Below are 19,640 nucleotides of genomic sequence, written 5' to 3' on the forward strand. Positions count from 1 at the left end.
CGAAAGCACCTAATCCGTGGTCCAAGAGGCTGCATGAAGATTCAGATACTGTACAGAACAGGCGAATGAGCAGATCCTGTTGAGTAGGTTTTAGACTTCAGTGAACTGAATCCTGTCCCAACTGGATCCTTGACATAGAACACTGGAAACTGGGTCTGCACAAGCGACTCAATTGGGTGGGTTTGGGGTTATATTTGGGTTGTTGAACTCTACAGGCTTCAGGCTATTCCCCATGGTTTGATACGTGAAGCAACTTGTGTATCTGTAGTACAAAGCTCAATAACTTGTGGCGGAAAGTCACTGCAGAAAAGCAAAGACCTGACTAGCTCTGAAGTTCCCATCTAGTTCAGAGCGCAGTCCCATGGTATAACAAATGTCATAGGGTGAGTTGTATTATAAATATAAGACCCGTAAAATAAGAGCTGTACAAATATTTAGAATCATATGTCAGCCTCAAAATGTGCTAGCTAATTTTCTTTAAATATATATTGGAATTATTCATTTTTTTTTTTTTAACTTACCTGAAAATAAAATGTGAGGATTGTGGTGTATTATTTGGTATGGCTGTGTAATACACTCGCAAAACTGTCAGGCTCGTTTGTAAAACCTTTAGCTCAACCCTGGGTAGCTGTAGCTTTGAGCAGCGATGCTTAAAAAAGGAACTAGAGCAAAGCATTTCGAAGCATCAAATAACAAAATTATAAAGTAACAAAACACATAAGAGATCTGACACCAGTTTCTAAAAATAGATTATATTTGTATGAAGTTTTAAACATCAAAGATGAGCAAAATCCACTGGAGGGTCTGGAGATGGAGATTTTCAAGTAAAACATGAATCTCAGCTTTTTAGTCCAAAGCACAGAGAAGCATTGGTAACCATAAAGTTTGGAAAAGTTTTAAAGAGTTGCGTTCTACTGCTACAACCAGAGTGGGGTGACCAAATCCGGCAGGGAGAAGGCAAAGGAAGCCACTAAGGAGTATGTGGGCAGTCACCTGGTCACCAAAGCAATCTCAAATCCAGTTCCACACTTTACATCAAGACCACCACAGACTTCAATGGAGTGGTCCGGATGCTGGGGATGCAGGATGCTAAAAGATGCTGTGGGTGCTGTGCGGTCAACGGGGTTGTCCTTGTGGTTAGTCCTTGATCCACGGGTAAGGTGGGGAGACTTTGGCAACAGGGGTCAGTGTCCCTCAAAGTCCTCCATAAGCAAGTTGAATGCCTGCTGCGGCTGGACTACAGATCCCTGTACAGACCAGGTCCAGCAGTATCTTTTGGTGAAGGTTGGTGTCCCTCTTTGGCGAACAAACTGGACTCAGACGACACTCCTGGGTCGAGCAGACTTGGATGAAACTTTTGGGCATCAAGGATAGATCTCTTGGGTCGCCCAGCAGCGGTCAGCGGAGATTCGTAGAATGTGGCTACTGTCTTGCCAGTGTGGGCTTTTTCAGCTTTGATCGCCCTGGTGCTGGATCCAGAGGGTCAGCTGACTGATCTTTGGAGTCACTTTTTTGGTCTGGGACTAGGGAACAACATTTACATAAGCCAGGAGCCACAGGCAGTTCTGTCTTTGCTAGCTCAAGGTGTGGAAGATGCAGTCCAGCAATTGGTGCAACCTTCCTTTCTTGCCCGGCCCAGGGGTCAGCAGGGGAGTCCTTCTTTGTTTCTTTCTCCTGTTCCTTTGTGATCGGAGGTTTAGGGTGCCCTATTTAAGCCCAGAAAATGCCCTGGGGGAGTGATGCCGTCACTAGTTAATGGTCTACCAAGATCCTTCCTGCCCTGTGAAGACTTCCGGCTATGGGTGGCATCTAGCAATCCCAGAGTGCACTATTCTGCACACTCCCAAGATGTATGAACCCTTCCTTGGATGTTAGGAGCTTGGTAGCCCATCCTAGCACTGACTACTCGTGGGCTGTATGCCCAGAGGAGCACCAGTTTGGGCACTGGTTCCCTCTCTCTATTCCCACCGCTAGCCTGACTACCGGGAACAAAGGAGCAATTTTTCAGGAGTGGGATCGCAATTTGCCCACTAAAGGCGGTTTCGCAATTAAAGGTCACCTTTTGGGTGAACACCCGGAGTGGCTTCCTGCAAGGGGGATGTGTGGAAATGGGGTGTATTATATGGTGTGGTTGTACAACCTCACTGTGTAATATATCACCAACCCCTTTAGCACCCTTAGGTTTCGGCTGTCAGACCCTCCGCTCTAACCTGGGTAGCTGTGGCACTGAGCAGGAAAGCTTACACAGAGGAACAAGTGTTAAGCATTTAAACAGCACCAAAACAACTGAAGAAGAAATCAACGAAACACTCAAGAAATCCGATACCAATTTTTTAAAAATAGACTGTATTTTTATAAGTATTTAGACACTAGAACGAAAAAGATCCATCAGAGTGTTCTGGAGATATAGATTTTACAAGCAATAACAAATCAAAGCAATTACACTCAACTGCGGGCAAGCCTGAACAAAGTAAAGAAACTGGACACTTAGAAACCTTTTCAAAGAAAACTTAGGTGTCACTGCTGTCAGTTAGAAATACTTGGGGCGATCAACTCTGGCAGGTTTATAGTCAGGGGAACCAGCAAGGTCATCAAAAACAGTTACCTTCACAGAAAAAGCAGTCCTTCAGCAGTTCCAGGTACTTTATCCATGTTGCAATAGATTCCTAACATACAACAATGTCTAATAGTGTATTAATTCAAGGTCAGTTTCAGACAGCACAATTAATTGCTGAGAGCAGAAGGGGAAAAGGCGAAAACCAGGGAGACAAAATTCTTTGGTAGCATAAATTGTTTTTAGTAAAATGGGAATCCCAGGGAATCCAGCAATAATCATGAATGATCACTCTGAGTAGCGATAGGCCAAAAGCTGCTGGGCAGGTTACATGAAGAAGTCAGCTGAAGGCCTGGCGAGGCGCATCAAGGAGCCGGCATTCCGTCCCTTCCAACAGAACCTTCTCAGGTCCGACTTGAATTATTTCTGGACCTTACCCTACCTGGATTTTTTTTACAAGTGCGACACATCGCCACTGCCCTATAAATAACAGTAACCTGGTCCTGATGATGGCCTAAATACTTCTACAGGCCAAAACGCCGTCGACTTTTACAGCGGAAATCTCGGTACTATTCCCTCAAGGATATCCAGCTTGATTGTTTTTGTATTCATTATCATTTATTGTTCGGGTATCCTATGTAAATTTGACTCTCACTTGCTCTTTGTTGCGCCCCTTCCTGTCGCTGTATATACTTTCTCACATGTCACTTGCGCTGTCACAATTTTTCACGAGCACTTGTGCACAGTATCCCACAGGTTACATGCCATTCAATGTAACGCAGTGTCATCCTTCTACAGGTTTCATTATATGAAGCTAAATATGACAAATATATGCATTTACTAAATACAAGTTATGCTGCCTGAAACTGTCCGTGCATTAATACCCTATGAGACATTGTTGTATGTTACAGATGATTGCCAAGTCTCTTTAGGGTTTATGGGCTACCTCCTGTAGTCTGATACTGCAATAGATTTTTATGCAGTGGTCGTGATGCCGCGGTCCACGAAGATGGTGAGGGGGTCCTGGTTGCGGGGGTCAACATCCCACGAAGTCCTCTCTGGTCTGGCCAAAGTCCAGTTGCCAGTGTACTACCAGTCGCCCACTATTGCGGTCACAGGCGAATCCTTCCTGGGTCGATAACTCGCCTTCTGAGGGTCTCAGCAACTCTTCAACAGTACTCCCGGGCTCAGCGAACTAGAGTGCAATTCTGTGTGTCAAGTCTTAGTCCTCGGTGCTGCATGATGGTGGTGGTAGCGGCTTCAAGACTTTGGGCCACCAACTTGTCCAAGCAGGCTTCTTCAGCGGTTGTGCCCCTGTGCTGCAAACAGGAGACCAGTCAGCTGGCCATAGGAGTTCTCTTAGCTTGACTGCGCTCTGGAGATAGCCTCCCCTTGAGCAGGACATGGCAGGCACAGTACCTCTTTTTGTTAGCCACCAGGGGCAGCAGGTGAAGTCTTCATCGGTGCAGCTTCTCTTTGCTGGTCCCTCAGTACAGCAGGGTATTCTTTCTTTGGTCTTTCTTCCAAGTCGAGGTCTGGGTGCCAGAGGTGCCCAATTAATGCTTGGACAAGATACAGATGGTAGCCAAAGGGCTACCAGGTTCCCTTCCACCTGGTGACCAATTCCTGTGGAGTGCTGCATCTGGCTATCCCAGGATGCACCATTTCACCCGCTACCAAGATGGTGAGATCCCTCTCTTGGAGTTCAAACCTTACTTTTCGAACCACGGGGTGTGACTACCAAAGGGCTACACGACCCTGGGGAAAACGTTTTTGCAACTGGTTTTCCCTTCTCTGCTTCCTGTGACAGCCTGTCTACCTCAACAATGGGGCAGCCCTACTCCCGGTGTTACACATCTGCCCTTCGAAGGCAGCTTCCTTTTAAGGCCTGCCATTTGGGGCTAATACCCAAGTGACTTCCTACAGGGTGGACCTCCCTTGCCTACAATCCCTCATTGTTCTCCTTCCCGAGAGTCATTGGAAAGTCTTTCCAGGAGGGCAGAAAGCTGTCTTGTGTAGCAGGCTCCATGTGTGCCCGCGAAGGCACAGGAGGAGTTTTAAAGGCAACAAAGTGGCAGCTTTGCTAAAGCTGCACACTGACATGTTACATTAATTTCGACTTGAGATTAAAGTTGGGCTTAATGTAGCGAGTCGTTTGATACCTTGGGGTGCTCACTTTGTTTGCACCATTCCGGAGTAAGCTCAGCTGAGGGGTCAGCGCGTAACCTGGTACTTGCTATTCGGAAATCAAACCTTTCTACAGTAAAAATCGTTATTTTGCATGTTTTACTGTCAGGACATGTAAAGTACATGCCCTGCCTGTGTCATGTGTTGCACCCTGCCTTCAGGGCTCAGTAGGCCTTCCAAAGTAGTGACGTACACACATGTCCTGGGGAAGTGGTGGCTTTGCTATTGCCTTCAATGGCAAAGTCGGGTTAGCAGTGCATGACTACTCTACTAGTCTGCAGTAGCAGACTGGGGTAAATATTTTACTAGAGGGACCTCCAGGCTGGCACAATCAGTACTGCAAGCCCTGAAGTATCCTCCTAACTTACTTGCCCTGGGTACCAGGGTACCATTTACTAGGGACTTACTGGAAAGTTAGCTATTCTCACCCTTGTAGATCCCTGCATGGGATGTTCACTGATTACTTTGCTTGCAGCAGTTGCAGTAGAGCTGGGGGGAGGGGGTGGGAGGTGTTGGGGTAATATTTTTATACCATAATATGGAATGTATCGTACTGATTTAAATGCCAATAAAATTTTATAGTACAAAAAAGGTTTGCTGTTCCCAATTGGGTACAGCGAATTTGACACAAGCACTGGCACGAATGTCTGATTAGCAGGTCTCAGTGGACTCTCAGAGCAGAAAAACCAGCAGCATCAGTCAGAAACCTTGGGGATATAAGAAGAGACATTTACTTACAGGGTAGGAAACATCTCTTCCAGTAGGAGGCTTTCATTGTTTCTGCACCTAGGAGTCGTTCACACCACTCACCAGGAGGGCAGAAGGATGTCTGCTGGTTAGAAAATGTGCGAAGCCACTGGACAAACTGGGCAACAGAGGGGCAACTATCTAAAAGTTACCTTTCCTTGTATGTGACATTAAATTCGACTCGGGCATCAAGTCGGGTTTATGCCACAAATAATTTGATACCTTGAAGTACACATTTTAGTAGTCCCATTCCGAAGTTAGAGGTCAGTAGGTAATTTTGTGTTAACCAACGAGGCTTCAAGCATTTCCACAGAAAAAATGACAATTTGGAAGTTTTGCTGTTAGGACATATTAAAAGTATATGTTTTACTTAATAATATACACCTCCCTGCCTTAGGGCTCCAGAGGCCTTCCTTAGTGGAGACATATATTGTTAAGGGAAGTGGAGACATTGCTATTGGTTTACATGGCATAGGCGAACTAGCAGTTTTAAAACTGCTCTTCCAGGATGCAGCTGCAGGCTGGGAGCCATTTTATGCGTTGTCACATACAGGGTGGCACAACCAGTACTTCAGCCCTGGGTACCCGTGGGACCATATACTAGGGATTTATAAGCAAGTCAGCTTATGACAGTTGGGAGTAGCCAATTCAACATTTTTGTAATGGGTTAGAACACTTGCACTTAGGTCTGGTTTAGCAGGCCTCAGTGTACTCTGAATCGAAAAACAAGCAGCTAGTTGTCCAAATGGGGACAAAAGGTGGGGGAGAAACCCACAAAAAGCCGTTTTCCCCAAACCAATCGGCTAATACGTCCAGAAGAACTCAACCAGTTTGCTGGTAAACTGGCTGACCATTGCAGGGCCTTTTCAGCCTCATCCTTCTGCCAGGGTGATTCCCTCTGGGGAGCTGACCTACCTCAGCTATGACAGGCCCTCAACTTATACAGCTGAGACTGTCTCTCTACCGCTCTGTTTGTCACCCTTCACTTGAGACTGGGAGGTACCTACCTCACGTAACTCTACCTTATTAGGACAACACCTAGCTGACCCAAAGAGATCAGCCAACGCTTGAGTAACCCCATTAGGACCAACAGGGTCAAACGGCCTACCTAAATCTCCATCATTGGGTCTGATCCCCATGACAAGGATAGTACTGCCACAAAGGCAAGCACCCAACAGAGGTTACTGACAGCTGTCAGTCCCCAGAACCACACTGTGAGCTCTCCACTAACAGGTGGATGGATTACTGTGGTTTCTTGGAGCCTAACTTTGCAGGGTAGGGGGCTACCATCTCAGGTAGCAGGCATCCTCCTTCCACTCCTCCTTTTATCTGTCTAGGGGGGGACACCCTGAACCTGACCAGTTGCCTGACACTGCATGACTTCCTTTGGGTCAATAGTCAAATACAAAAACAACAAGGTGATGGATGGAATGCCCAGCCACTAAAATGAAAAAGGCTCGTGCTGCACCTCAAACCATTGTTTTGCACCCACCATGCCACCTCAGTTTGTACCCAGCCATATGCAAATAAATCTTGATCCTGCTTCAATGGGAACAGTCCAGCCTGAACTGCCAGGCCAGGTTCTCTCTGAGCCAGAACACAAGACACCCAGAACCAGTTTCGCCCTGATTAGGGCCCTTCAGCCAGGTATAGCTTGGTTCCAGTGGCACATTATGCCTAGGACCCACGTTTGGGCATACCAGGAGCACTTAGGGCGTCAAATGCAAAAACAACAAGGTGATGTATGGAATACTTGAATTAATCTCAGCCATTGGCAATCGCTCGGGCAGCATCCCAATATATCATTTTTCGCCCACCATGCCGCCTCTGTTTGGAACACAAGCAACCCAGGAACAGCAGTTCGGACTGGACTGTTCCCATAAGGGGCAGGGTCAAGACTGAATTGCATATGGCAGGGTCTAAACTGTCAATTAACTTGGAATTAACTTGTAGATTTTTTAGTTTTTATGGCTAAATCACAGCAGATATCTTAATCAACCTTACCTACCTTTCAATTAGAGATTTCCCTGGAAGTTGTTTTTTATTAAACATTAATTTAAAAAAAATCAATTATAAACTTATAAGAAATGTGTTACTGGTTTAATGGTCCTATGAAAACTGTTAACTGCAAATGTAACTTTTCCAACCTTATTTTATGATGCAAGTTAAATCTACTCTTATTTTACTAGAAAAACCATATTTAAAAAAAAAAACACGTTTGGGAACCTCTAATATTCTGGTAGATGTTTTAAATGATACCTGTCTGATGTAGTTTAAACATATGGTTCTGTTTATATCACATATGTGCAGTAATGCAATCTTTTATTGTTTAATTTTTTAATAGGCACTTTCCAGATATTTACTAAAACTGTTAAACATTTTTTTTAACTAGTCAGAAATGTGTCTGTGAAGCATGTATATGGAGACAAGAGTGTGTTCGAAATGATTAAGGAGTCAGGAGTGCGTGTGTTTTAGTATTGGTGTCAGGAAATAGTTATGGTTTTATTCAGGCGTTTTGTCATGTTGCAAAAGGAACCAGTTGCAGTGTGAATTCCTATTTCTCATCTTCTTCCAAGGCTTGATGCTCAGAGATTATTAGCAGGGAGTGATGCCAAACTATAAATATAACTGGCTGAACAAAATCCCTGGTAATTTTATTTTTATGAATGTAAGCTTATGAAAGTTCTAGAAGGGGGACCATGGCCGCCAGTAGTCAAACAGCCATCTGAGCTTTGTAGCTGCTTTGATGGTCAGCCATCAAGTTCCTTGGTTAGCAAGTTATTCTGAATTTTCCTGATGAACCCTGAGAGCTACTGTGTTTAATAGTGCTAACGGTCTATACGAGCCCGGTGAAGTCCTTAGCGGGCTTGGGGAGGGAAATAAGCATGGCCTTGTAAAGGGAATCGGGAAGGCAGGAGGACGAGAGTACTTCATCGTATACGCGCTGAAGGTGAGGAACTAGTAGTTCCACATAAGCTTTATAGAATTTGGCCGGTAGGCCTTCAGCACCTGATGATTTCCTGATAGCGAGTGCCCGTTTTGCCTCACGTATTGAGTGATAGGGCAGTATAGTTCCATCCGCTGATCTAGGGTGATGCGTGGAAAGGGCAAAGAGGAGAGGAAGGAATCTATGTCTTGATGGGATGCTACTAGTATCCAGAGATATACGGAGGCATAATAGTTTTACATTTCAGTGTGTATTTCACGCTGCATATAAAGCAGGGTGCCAGCAGTGGATCTCAGAAATATTACAGGGTGCGTTAGCTGCTCCTGCGGATAAGCCTTGCCGGAGGGCGCCGGAACGATCAGCCGTAGCATGTACCCTGGGGAATGGGCCTCATAATGCTCATGTATTCCTATGTGAGTTACTGAATTGAGGGAATATAATCCAAATGCTGAAGTTATCCATTGGAAAGAAATGTCGAGCTTTTCAACACTATTGTTTGTGACTCAAACCGAGGTCAGAAGGAACAAACAACGTATTCTCTGCAGAGGTCTCACACCAAATCGGAATATCATCTCCTTTGTTTATCACAACCCTTGTCAGATGATGCTGAATCTGCATTCCTTGGGCAAGAGAAGAAGCAACAAGTCATAAATTATTATTCGCTCAAAATTGCTCTAAATAAACAAATCCAAGATCCTACACCATAAGCACTGTTTTTTTGGATTGGGCTTTAGCCAAGTGGGCCTCTTTGGCACAGAAACCAGAACTTCAAGGTTTGCCTAGTAATTCGACATGAATCTGAATGTAACCAGTGCACTGATATTACTGCAGCAAATCCATCTGGGAGTGATCGCTCTATAGTCTGAAAAGTAACTAAAAATATTTGCAAAAGAACCAAACAACGAGAGACCCCCAAAAAGAAACCCAGTCTATAAGAGATTCATGGAAAACAGGGCACGACACGAAGACCTATCCCACAGGAATAATAGTGTAACTTGCACCCACAATTGCCTAGACACAATGGGATTGTTTAAACTTATTTCTCAAAACTGATAACTGTTTCTTTAAAAAGCTGTGCCATGTACCTCAGTCAAAGGTGACCTACAGTTACATAATAAACTAATCTAGTCCCAGGTTTTCAATTATCAGAATGGTGCTGGGCTTAACAAAACTTGGTCACTGTTTTCACAGGCAAAGATGCTGAATGGCTTCACCAAAAACACCTTGCTCTCCACCCATTCAAAAAAAGTCAAATGCTACCTACCTTATAAGCATCGGTTCGTAGCGTGTATGGCCGACGATTCACATGCATTACATGCGTCTTCCATCTAGTGCTGGGCTCAGACATTACAACTTGTTTTCCCTTGAAGGAGTTTCAAATCACGAGATGTGCTGTAACTCCTCCATCACATGGATGTCACTTAGGGGTCGCAGCTGCGACCCTGGCTTGCACCTTGTGGTCACTGACATAGCCCTCGCGACCCTGGCAAGATCAGTACCTGGAGCACAAGGGCAGCTTGTCCTAACGGACCTTGATTCAGGCTCCACTCTCCCGGTTCTATGTCAATTTTTTATTACAAAATGGGAAATAGTGTTATTTACTATAAATGTAATAAAAAGTGGCATACAAGTAGCTGGAATATGAACCTATCTGGCGCTATGGTAAGTTTTAAATGCATGATGTATGCATGCTTGAGGGCGAGTGTATGTTTATGGGAGAGAGATTGTGTTAATGTGTGCGTATGTGTAAGCTTATGTGTGAGTCAAAGTAAAGGTCAACTGGTGTGTACTGTCACTTGTGACCATTGCCTCGCAAGACACTTCTGGAGTAGGCACACATGCAGCGTGGCTTGTGGCACCACTGCTATGCAGGACGCCATCATACCCTGGAGCTTCATTGCAGTGTTTCCATGTGTTCTTGTCTGTAACATGGCACTGGGACAAAAGCATTTCATAATTTGTGTGGGGACATTTGCACATGCAGATGAAGGATCAGCCCCCTTGAGATCATAATACAGACTCAAACTGTGCATCTGCAAGATCAGTATTGCAGAAAGGGTCTTCTATAATATGGAAGAGCCCTGGAGCACAAATACCAGTTGCATCGTGGAGACACTTAGGCAATACACTCAAGATCTCAGAAAGATAAACAATATCAGCCTCTGCTGTTAAAATGTGTAGATCTGTGATTGGTATAACCCAGAGTATTAGTATTGTACAGATATGTGAATTTTAGCAAGCTGTCATAACCAGGAGAGACTGGTAACATACAAAAGCGGTGGGACAAGCGAAGTGCCCCACCGCATTCCACAACACCTATACATGAAAAAAGAATACATTTCTAACACTTGCAGGTATTAAAATTAAACTACAAATAAAATAAATCCACTTACCAGTGCTGCGTCCTCTGTGTCCTAACAGTCTGTGGCTCTGACGGGCCCCAGGGGAAGTGGAAACTTCCCTAACCAATCCAGACGCTGCTCTCATGCGAGAGCAGCACCTGGATTGGATGGAGCATCCTGGCTGGACGCTCCTTTAGGCTCTGTAGGCCTTTGCTTAGTCTCCTTCAAACTGTCTAAGACAGCTTGGTGGAGGCCTGCAAAGTGTGCATGTCACTCTGGCCGGCTCAAGACAGCCGGCCAAACTGACTTGCGCACTGTGCAGTGTCAGGCCAGCACATCACCAGTCCTCTAACAGCAGAGGACATGCCCATTCATCATCCCAGCCGCTCCTGGGCAGGCTGACTCCTTCGGGCACTTTGGGAATAATAAAATGCCAATGAACGCTCCCCCGCCCTAAAGGGGAAACCGCTGCTGGTCATAACTTCATGTTCAAATAATTACTAGTCCAAACTACTAATACACCAGCACATTTACAAATATATTGTTCATGGATTTTAAATTAAACAAATAAGCAGAAACCTGCAATTAACATTTTATCTGGAACAGAGTATCTGCATACAAAATTTTCTGCAAGATTATGTTTACCTTTTTCCAATGGGAGACTCCTGGCCAATTCCATAGGCCATGAGAGCTGCTGATGGCTCGTGGATTAATCTCAGTACATTGAATCCAGCCGTACCAGCTGATTCTCTGCAGAAAGGTTAAAAAAAGTGATTTATAACACAGCGTTTAAATACGTAATGAACTATGGACTGCCTGTACTGAGCAGCAGCCCTCCTCTCCCATGATTTAGCCCTACACAAATCGTGTCATCTGTATGCAAAGCATACTCAGATTGAAAAACATTGCGTATGATGCAGCACTGCAATGTATGACAGAAATATATATAGAGTGTTGCAAACAGTGCACTACCAAGTTCACAAGTTAATATCTTGCCCTTTGTCTAACCTCTTGGGGGTTAGGATATATACCAGTTCCCAGATGCGTAGGGAAGCTAGCTTGATGAGACGCAAGCTTAATGTAACTCACACAAAATATTTAGGATGTCGAAAGGGTGACTGTATTTAGCTCCACTGGATAAATGCAGCAACTGGTAAATGAGCCATACAAATAAAAGCCTAAGGTAGCTATATCAAAGCATTTTAGCATACATGTTCATACAGTTTTTCTAAAATAAATAATTTGTCATCTGAACGGCCCCTGCACACTGTGATGCGCTTTGGTAAACACACTGATGTCTACTAGTTTTGCGTTTTTCCACTGCCTGGTGAGGAAGATGGGGGCAATAAAGTAGGAATGAAGGGTCTTGCAACCCACCACCACACCGGTTAGTTTTGTGCTCAAGGTGAAGCATGTTAATGTCTCCCTGACCCAGTGTTCATCATAATTTTTTCTCCATCTTTGTGTCAGTATATCCCCTAACACTGTCAGCGTATTACCTCCCTTGGTGACTGTGTCCCATGTCGAAGAGGCAATATGTTTGCCTCAGTGTTAATCGCTCTACCAGTGTGTCCCTGTAATCCAGTCTCAGTGGAGGAATATCCACCCGAATAGTGTCTGTGTCCTAGAGTACTTGCCTTCCTATCCTAGTATCTAGTCGCCTTGCCTCAGTTACTGAAGCAGTAGTGTTTGACTCAGAAGAGTGTTTTAGTGGTTCCCAGCACTTGTGGCCACACTTCACCTCTCTAGCAACAGTGTGTTCCTAGTCCCAGTGGACTCAACTTCCGCCCCAATGCACAGATCCCTTTGTTGAACTATGTCCCCATGGTCCAGGTTATGCTTGCCCCTATCCAATAGATAGGCCTCACTGTGTTTCAATATACACTTCTCCAGTGGAGGTGGCTCTCTCCTCTGGCATGTCTATCGAACTTAAGTGTTCTCTATGCTGCCCGACCCCACTGTATTTAAAGCCACACTGTTAGTAAGTTACCCAACAACATGTGTGTTTGCGCCTTTTCAAGTGCAAAAGCTTTATAGAAATCTACTGTAACTGACCAATTTTTGAAGGGAAGAACAAAAACATCTCCTTTTAATGACTAATGTTGCCATGGAAATTAATTTGAAGCATTCTGTTTCCTTAACAATTTCCCTTGAGAAGGCAGCATCGCTGGTGGTGAAATCTATCAACACCGTGAATGCAAAGAGAGCTCTGCAATATCATCAGACAGGACAAAATACATTTACAAGCCGGATCAACTATTCATATCTTTGGACCCTAAACTCGGCCAAGGACTTTTAACGAGAGGCATTTCAAGATGCATAATAGGGTGCGTTTGCATGTGTCATCAGAAGACTATCATTAGATTACAAGGAAGAATTATGACACATTCCACAAGAGGAATTGGTACAACTACTTCTGACCACACAGGTGTACTATTACAAGATATACCCACATAAAGCAGCTACATGACGACTGGTGCATACCTTCACCAAGGACTACCTATCAGTCGTGGCTGGCACAGGTAAGAGCGGTGGGCAGGGAAGTAGACATAAGACGGGATAAGTAAATTATATTTAAAAAACACTTACCTTGTGCTTGCCGCATTGCCGACCCCAAGCCTGCCCCGCCTCACCGCTCTTACCTGTGCAGGCCGTGACTGCTACCTACTCACTAGCCAAAGTATAAATGAAGCGAAGAGCAGGCAGGCAATCCTCCAAAGTCTGTTTCAATAAAGTGAGCTTCATTCCAGCCTTCCTAGTTGTTGATATTGCTTGCAACTCTAATTCAAAATCATGTTAATCTATGAAAAATGCAGCGCTCAAGAAGAAAATCTTACATCCCTAAATCTACTGTTCTCTAGCGTTGGTATCTTTGATAGAATCACAGCAATCTTCCCTCTATCTGCTCAGGGAGTTTTATATGAATCATTTGGCCAAATGTGTGCTTTGGACTCTCAAGCAGGCCTCCCTAGGACACCTTTAGCCTAACCATCATATTGTCCAAAACAGAAAGGTCCAAACAATGATAAGGATAGGGTATTGTATTAAATTAGACATTTTAATGCTGCTAGGTTACACTGAAACCAATAATTAGCACCTCCATAATTTATCTTACTTTATTTGTTTTCTTCCAAAGTAAAAAACAAGGCAGGGCAGTCCTGGATATATCCTGGCATCTAAGGTGTCTTTTGACAAGACTTTCCCAAAAACTTACAGTGCTTAGAATAATAGAAATCGTATGCTTCGTTGTAGCTTTCATTCCCTTCCTCCCACCCAGCAATACTACTATTATCAATTGATGAGCACTAGTTGAACCTGGATTATAATATGAATTAAGAGTCTCTCCATGAACTCTGTACGCTTTCCAACTTACTGGTGCAGCTTGTTCCTTCAGATATTGATCTTTGATTGTTATGTAATTGTCCAAGACCATTGTTAAAATGCCCTGATTGAGTGCGGTGTCGTTCCCACCTTTTCAGGTTATATTCCTAAAGGCCACAATCCAACTCCGGCTGTACAGAATTAGTTTATATCTGGGAAAATCAATATCTCCCTTTTCCTCAAGAATGCCAGGTAAGGGTGGAGCAATGATCACCATGATCTCCACTTAGTTTTGCATGTACTCTCATCCAAAATGCTGAATTACTGCACACTCCCAAATCGTATAAGCCAAAGTGTCTAGAGCTCCCGTCAATATTTCCAAATTGGGCTATTAATTATCTCCATCCCATGAAGTTGTGACCTATGAGTATATTGTTTGCAGTATTTTGATTTGGGTTGGAGTGAAACTGGACTGAATTGTCACCTGTCTTGTTATGATGAATCCTCGACCCCTTCCAATCAGGCTTCAGGAAAAACCACAGCACAAAAACCACACTCCTCATAGCAACAGACGACATCCGTGCCCTCCTCAACAGAGGAGAGACTGTGGCCCTCATCCTCCTTGACCTCTCCACAGCCTGCGACACGGTCTCTCACCGCACCTTAGCCCGCAGACTCCACGACACGGGAATCCGAAACAAGGCCCTTGACTGGATCCTCTCTTTCCTCTCCGGCAGAACGCAACAAGTCAGGCTCCCTCCATTCCGCTCAGAACCAACACTAACCACCTGCGGTGTCCCACAAGGATCCTCCATCAGCTCGACCCTGTTCAACATTTACATGGCCCCGCTCGCAGCCATCACCAGATCAAAAGGACTCAGCATCACATCATACGCAGACCACACCCAACTCATCCTCTCCCTATCCAAAGAAACAACATCACCAAACGCAACTTTCAAGACTGAATGGAAGCTGTCGCCAGTTGGATGAAGAGCAGTTGCCTTCAACTCAACACAGACAACAGAGATACTCATCATGGGCCCACACCCTGACACCTTGAACCACACCTGGTGGTCCCCCACCCTTGGGGACCCGCCCACCCCCACGGACCACGCACGCAACCTAGGGATCATCCTGGCCTCCGAACTCAAAATGGACCGCCAGGTCAACCCCATCACCTCCTCCTGCTACCACACCCTCTGCCTAGTCCACAAGACCTTCAAGTGGATCCCCCCCCCGAACACAGGAAAACGGTCACACACGCCCTCATCAGCAGCAGACTAGACTACGGCAACGCACTCTACGCCGGGATCAACAAGAACCTCACTCACAAACTCCAAAAGTCCAGAACGCTAGAGCCAGACTAGTCCTCAACCTACCACGCTACTGCCACATCAGCCAACAACTACGGACCTTGCATTTGCTCCCCGTCGAGTGGAGGATCACCTTTAAGCTTCTCACCCACAAGGTCCTCCACAACACAGGGCCCGTCAACCTGAGCCTTGAGACTCATTGCTCACGCTATACAAACCCATAATTGATTGATGATGATTCCTTGCCCTGATCCCAATATTCAAAACAATCCAAGTTCACAGCCCATTTATCTCAGCTAGGTTATTATTAGTGACGAGTACAGAGATCATTAAGAATTGCTATTGAGGTTGCTCAGCAGAACCTCTAGTAGGGGGTAATGCAATGCTCACTTCTCACATCACAGGATACAATTACGGGAGTTCCATATGGGTGTTTTTAGAGCCCATAGAAAGACCCGGAGTCTGATTTTAGCCTGTGTAAAGAAAGAATCAGGAATCCAGAAAAAGGTTTCTGTACAACATACAAAGACAATGGAGAACATTTCAAGAGTATGCGACTCTATGAAAGATGCCACCACTGATGAACTGTACATAAAGGTGACTTTTACTGATCTCACATTTATCTGCACCTATATTTTTCAAATGCCGTTCAGATGTAACACACTTGGGACCAATCAGATACTGTTTGTAACAAAAGAAACTGCAAAATATTTGTCTTAAACCAAAGATGGCAATTCTTTAGCACTGGCAGTTGATATATTATATCACATCTATGCATGGGCTTGAAACACATGCATGTAAACTTAACTAAGAGAGAATGCTCGGATGAACATGCAGGCTATTGGGAAAGGGACGTTTCCTTGAGTAGAACTTTTTTTTTACAACCGATTAATGACTGAAAGAAGTTTAAGTATACAGCTCAAACTAGTATACTGTATGAGACCAAAAGCTAAAAAGCAGGATGTGGTAAATGCAGCAAATTAGTGAAGTACAACACATTAAACAGGGTCGATGTTATACTTGTGGAGAAGACATTCTAAATTGTATTTAAGACACAGAGGGAAATATCGAGCTTATCACACCTCTACACAAAACTGAACAATACACTACATCTACCAGCAACCAAAGGAGAAACTGTAGCTCCAACAAAGGTCACCACCTGACCCCAACCAGCAGGTGCGCGCCCAGCATACTAAGGAAGCAGGCTAATGACCAAATCACAAATCCCGCTTAAGTCCATCCTTGATTCTGGATGGGAGTCAACTGACTACCTACAATCCAAACGCTGAAGAACACGGATAGGAAACAAATGTAAACCAGGAAGAAAAAGAAAACCTTAAGTCAGATTTGAACACGACTAACAATTTTTTAGTATAAACAATCAATTTAATAAGTGGAGGCGAAATATATATTAAAAAATATCAGTCAAATCCAATATCCATAATCATTCTCCTTACAGTCTTTATGAAATTCCAAAATGCAAATCTCCTTTATCAAGGAGTCCAAACTGTGCAACAAAATCACTTTCAAGATGTGGCCAGAGCTTAAACTGCTTTCTCGAGGCTTCAACACATGTTAAAGCTACATAAGTAAACTAGTCAATAATAAATATAACGTTCAACAGCTCTTCAATTATATCCCTATAATATCCATCCCCATGACAACGTTTCAATAATCGAAGGAGGCAAAATGCACAAGCTACATTTCCTACCTATCAGCAGTTTGGTAGTATATTATAGAATTTCTTAAAAACCAGATTAAAAAAAATCCATGTTACAATATTTCCACAACTTATACATACTTGATTTTCAAAATAAAATGGTGAGCTTACCCGAGTGCCCTTTTCTGGCTCTCTCCGAAATCAAAGGGAACAGTGATCACCACATCTTTGACATCTGATCCTAATGCAGACTGAGCGGTTTCTATATTTAATGTGGATGATAAAAAACTATGTAAATAGGTTTCATATCAACTTCTGAATATTGAAACTCTAATCATATTAATCAATACTCAAGTAATCACCTTTCATTTTCTTAAAGACTAGGCTTGCTACATCTTCTGGGCGAACAAGCTTTGTAGATTCCCCAGTGTCTATTTCATATTTGGGCTTTCCATCCTTTTCAATTACCTACACACAAAGAGAATGAGTAAAAACAACAAAGATAAGTACTGCCTGCAACCACAATGTTATATAATCAATTGAATCCACTGAAGAAAAATGCATAATATGATTACCGGACATTTACTGTCTGAAATGTGCTTCTGAGCTTCAGGATCATCGTACCTAAAACACAAGCAAATTACAAAAGAATATAGTTAATAACACGGCGACAAAGTAGACTTCCACTTTATCCACAAAGCACACTGACAGATAGGATTACAAACATGAGAAATGCATCAGAGTAACTCTGAAATGAGTTATGACTACCCTCTTTGCACAACAAACAGTTCTCCATATAGGAAGAATACACTGCACCAAAATGGGGGTGGGGGCCTTTGCAATCACAGGATACCTAACTGTGGAATGCACCCCCAGACACTGCAAAACCACATAAACATCCAAAGCAATCTCTATTCACACAACCTTTTTATAGTCCAAGGAGACCTAGAGATAGTAAAGTTTGCATGGTTGTGGTGTATATGTCCATTCAGTCATACACTCACTCTCATTCAAACAGAATCAACTTGGTGCAATAGTATTTGTGATCAATCTTTTTCATCATGAGAGAAACTGAATTATTAATTGGGTGGATGGTAGTCCACCACAAGTAATACAGTAACTATAGTATTGGGTCCAGTTATAGTTTTCAGAGCAGACGGGCTTAATTTAAGAAAAAGGGTAAAGCGTTTAGCAGTAGCAAAAGAGCTAAAAAGTCAAAAACAATACAATAAAAATCTCACTCCAATTTATAATAATGAAGAGTAATTTAATGAGCAAATGACATGGACACCAAAAAGACAAAAATCCCAAAAGGGGAGCTGAAGATTCGACTTTTTAAAGATTGAAGTACAATTATTGCCAAAAAAGATAAAAGCACCACTGGTAGGCAATGGGCAGGGCCTAGGTGCGATTTCAGACCGACCTCGATGGAGTGCAGGAAAGATACACAAACCAAGGGCGACCCAGTCGGAAGATTTACCCTGTGACTTAAGTCTTCTTTCTGGAAGTCTCTTTTTTTGGAGCTAGAAACACTCCAACAGAACAAGGCTGTAGGCTATATTTAACGAGGGCTCCACGAGGCTGTTACCTTCTAGACAAAGTCCAGTGCAACAGATTTGCTGCTACGGAAACTCTAAATGCAGGGGAAACTTGTTTCTTTAGCCCAGTGGCAAAGCACCTTGGAGGAATCGACTTGGCAGGTTTGTTTTGGTCCTCCAGAAGTCTTGAAGTCCTTAATAAGTCAAAGTCTCAGGTTTACAGGAATGTTAAGGGAAGTCTAGCTAGAAGCAACCAAGGACCTCAGTCCAGCAAAGCAGTGCTTAATTTGTAAAATAATAAGTGCCAGGGCTCCGACCAGGAGGCAACTGCAGCTTGCACCACCCATTGCCCCTATCATCGCTGGCAAAACAAGCTCTAACCATCTCTCTCACCTGCAAGTGAGGCAGTTCAGATTATTCCAGGACCCCATAGCTAAAGGAATGGATGGGGAGAGAGGTATTCGTAATTTTAAATTTGTGTGGTGTTCATAAACACCCGTTGGCACACTGTCATTTGTGCAGTGTTCACAATTAAGTGCTGGTGCTGAGCACTGGAAATCAACTAAGTGGCGGTGCAGAGCACTGGAAACCACTGGCTCAAATAAAGCACTGCAGCAAAGGCTACTAGCAGGGTCTAGGTCAGGTCCAATTGGTACTAGTCAGCTGGGCACTTCAGAAAAAGGTCTCTTACAGCTTCTTGTGGGGCCCTGTAGCTTACACAGGGGGTCAGCCAACTGACCCTTGGAGTCCACTTCTTTGTCCTGGGTACAAGTGGGAGCAGGTTCAGCCCTTCAGGTCTTCTCACAGTTCTCAAACATCAGGTGCAGTCCTTCTGTTACACAGGCCCATTAGTGTTCTTAGGAGGGTACCAGGGGATTCCACATTTATGCCTGTGTGTGGAGGTGACTCATAGCGCCTGCCTAACCAATAGGGAAAACACTCCCAGGAATAACCCTGCACACTTTTGCATTAGTTCCTATGTGTCCTGCTGCAAACAATCCCACAGTGGCCCTCACTCACTAAATGCAAGA

The 19,640-nt window shown here is 44.0% G+C and overlaps 1 protein-coding gene across 1 annotated transcript in view; it reads right to left on the bottom strand.

The window, feature by feature from the left end:
* Positions 1–19,640, bottom strand: part of HSPA14 (heat shock protein family A (Hsp70) member 14) — a 209,650-nt gene that overhangs the window by 121,980 nt on the left and 68,030 nt on the right. Inside the window, exons 4-7 of the mRNA XM_085652930.1 lie at positions 17,647–17,695; positions 17,434–17,539; positions 17,243–17,333; positions 11,423–11,527 (exon numbers count right to left, since the gene is read on the bottom strand). Of these exons, the coding sequence (XP_085509056.1) occupies positions 11,423–11,527; positions 17,243–17,333; positions 17,434–17,539; positions 17,647–17,695 (351 nt within the window). The remainder of the gene's footprint in view (positions 1–11,422; positions 11,528–17,242; positions 17,334–17,433; positions 17,540–17,646; positions 17,696–19,640) is intronic.

Source organism: Triturus cristatus, chromosome 4_1, assembly GCF_964204655.1.
Source record: "Triturus cristatus chromosome 4_1, aTriCri1.1, whole genome shotgun sequence".
In the NCBI taxonomy this organism is placed as follows: Eukaryota; Metazoa; Chordata; class Amphibia; order Caudata; family Salamandridae; genus Triturus; species Triturus cristatus.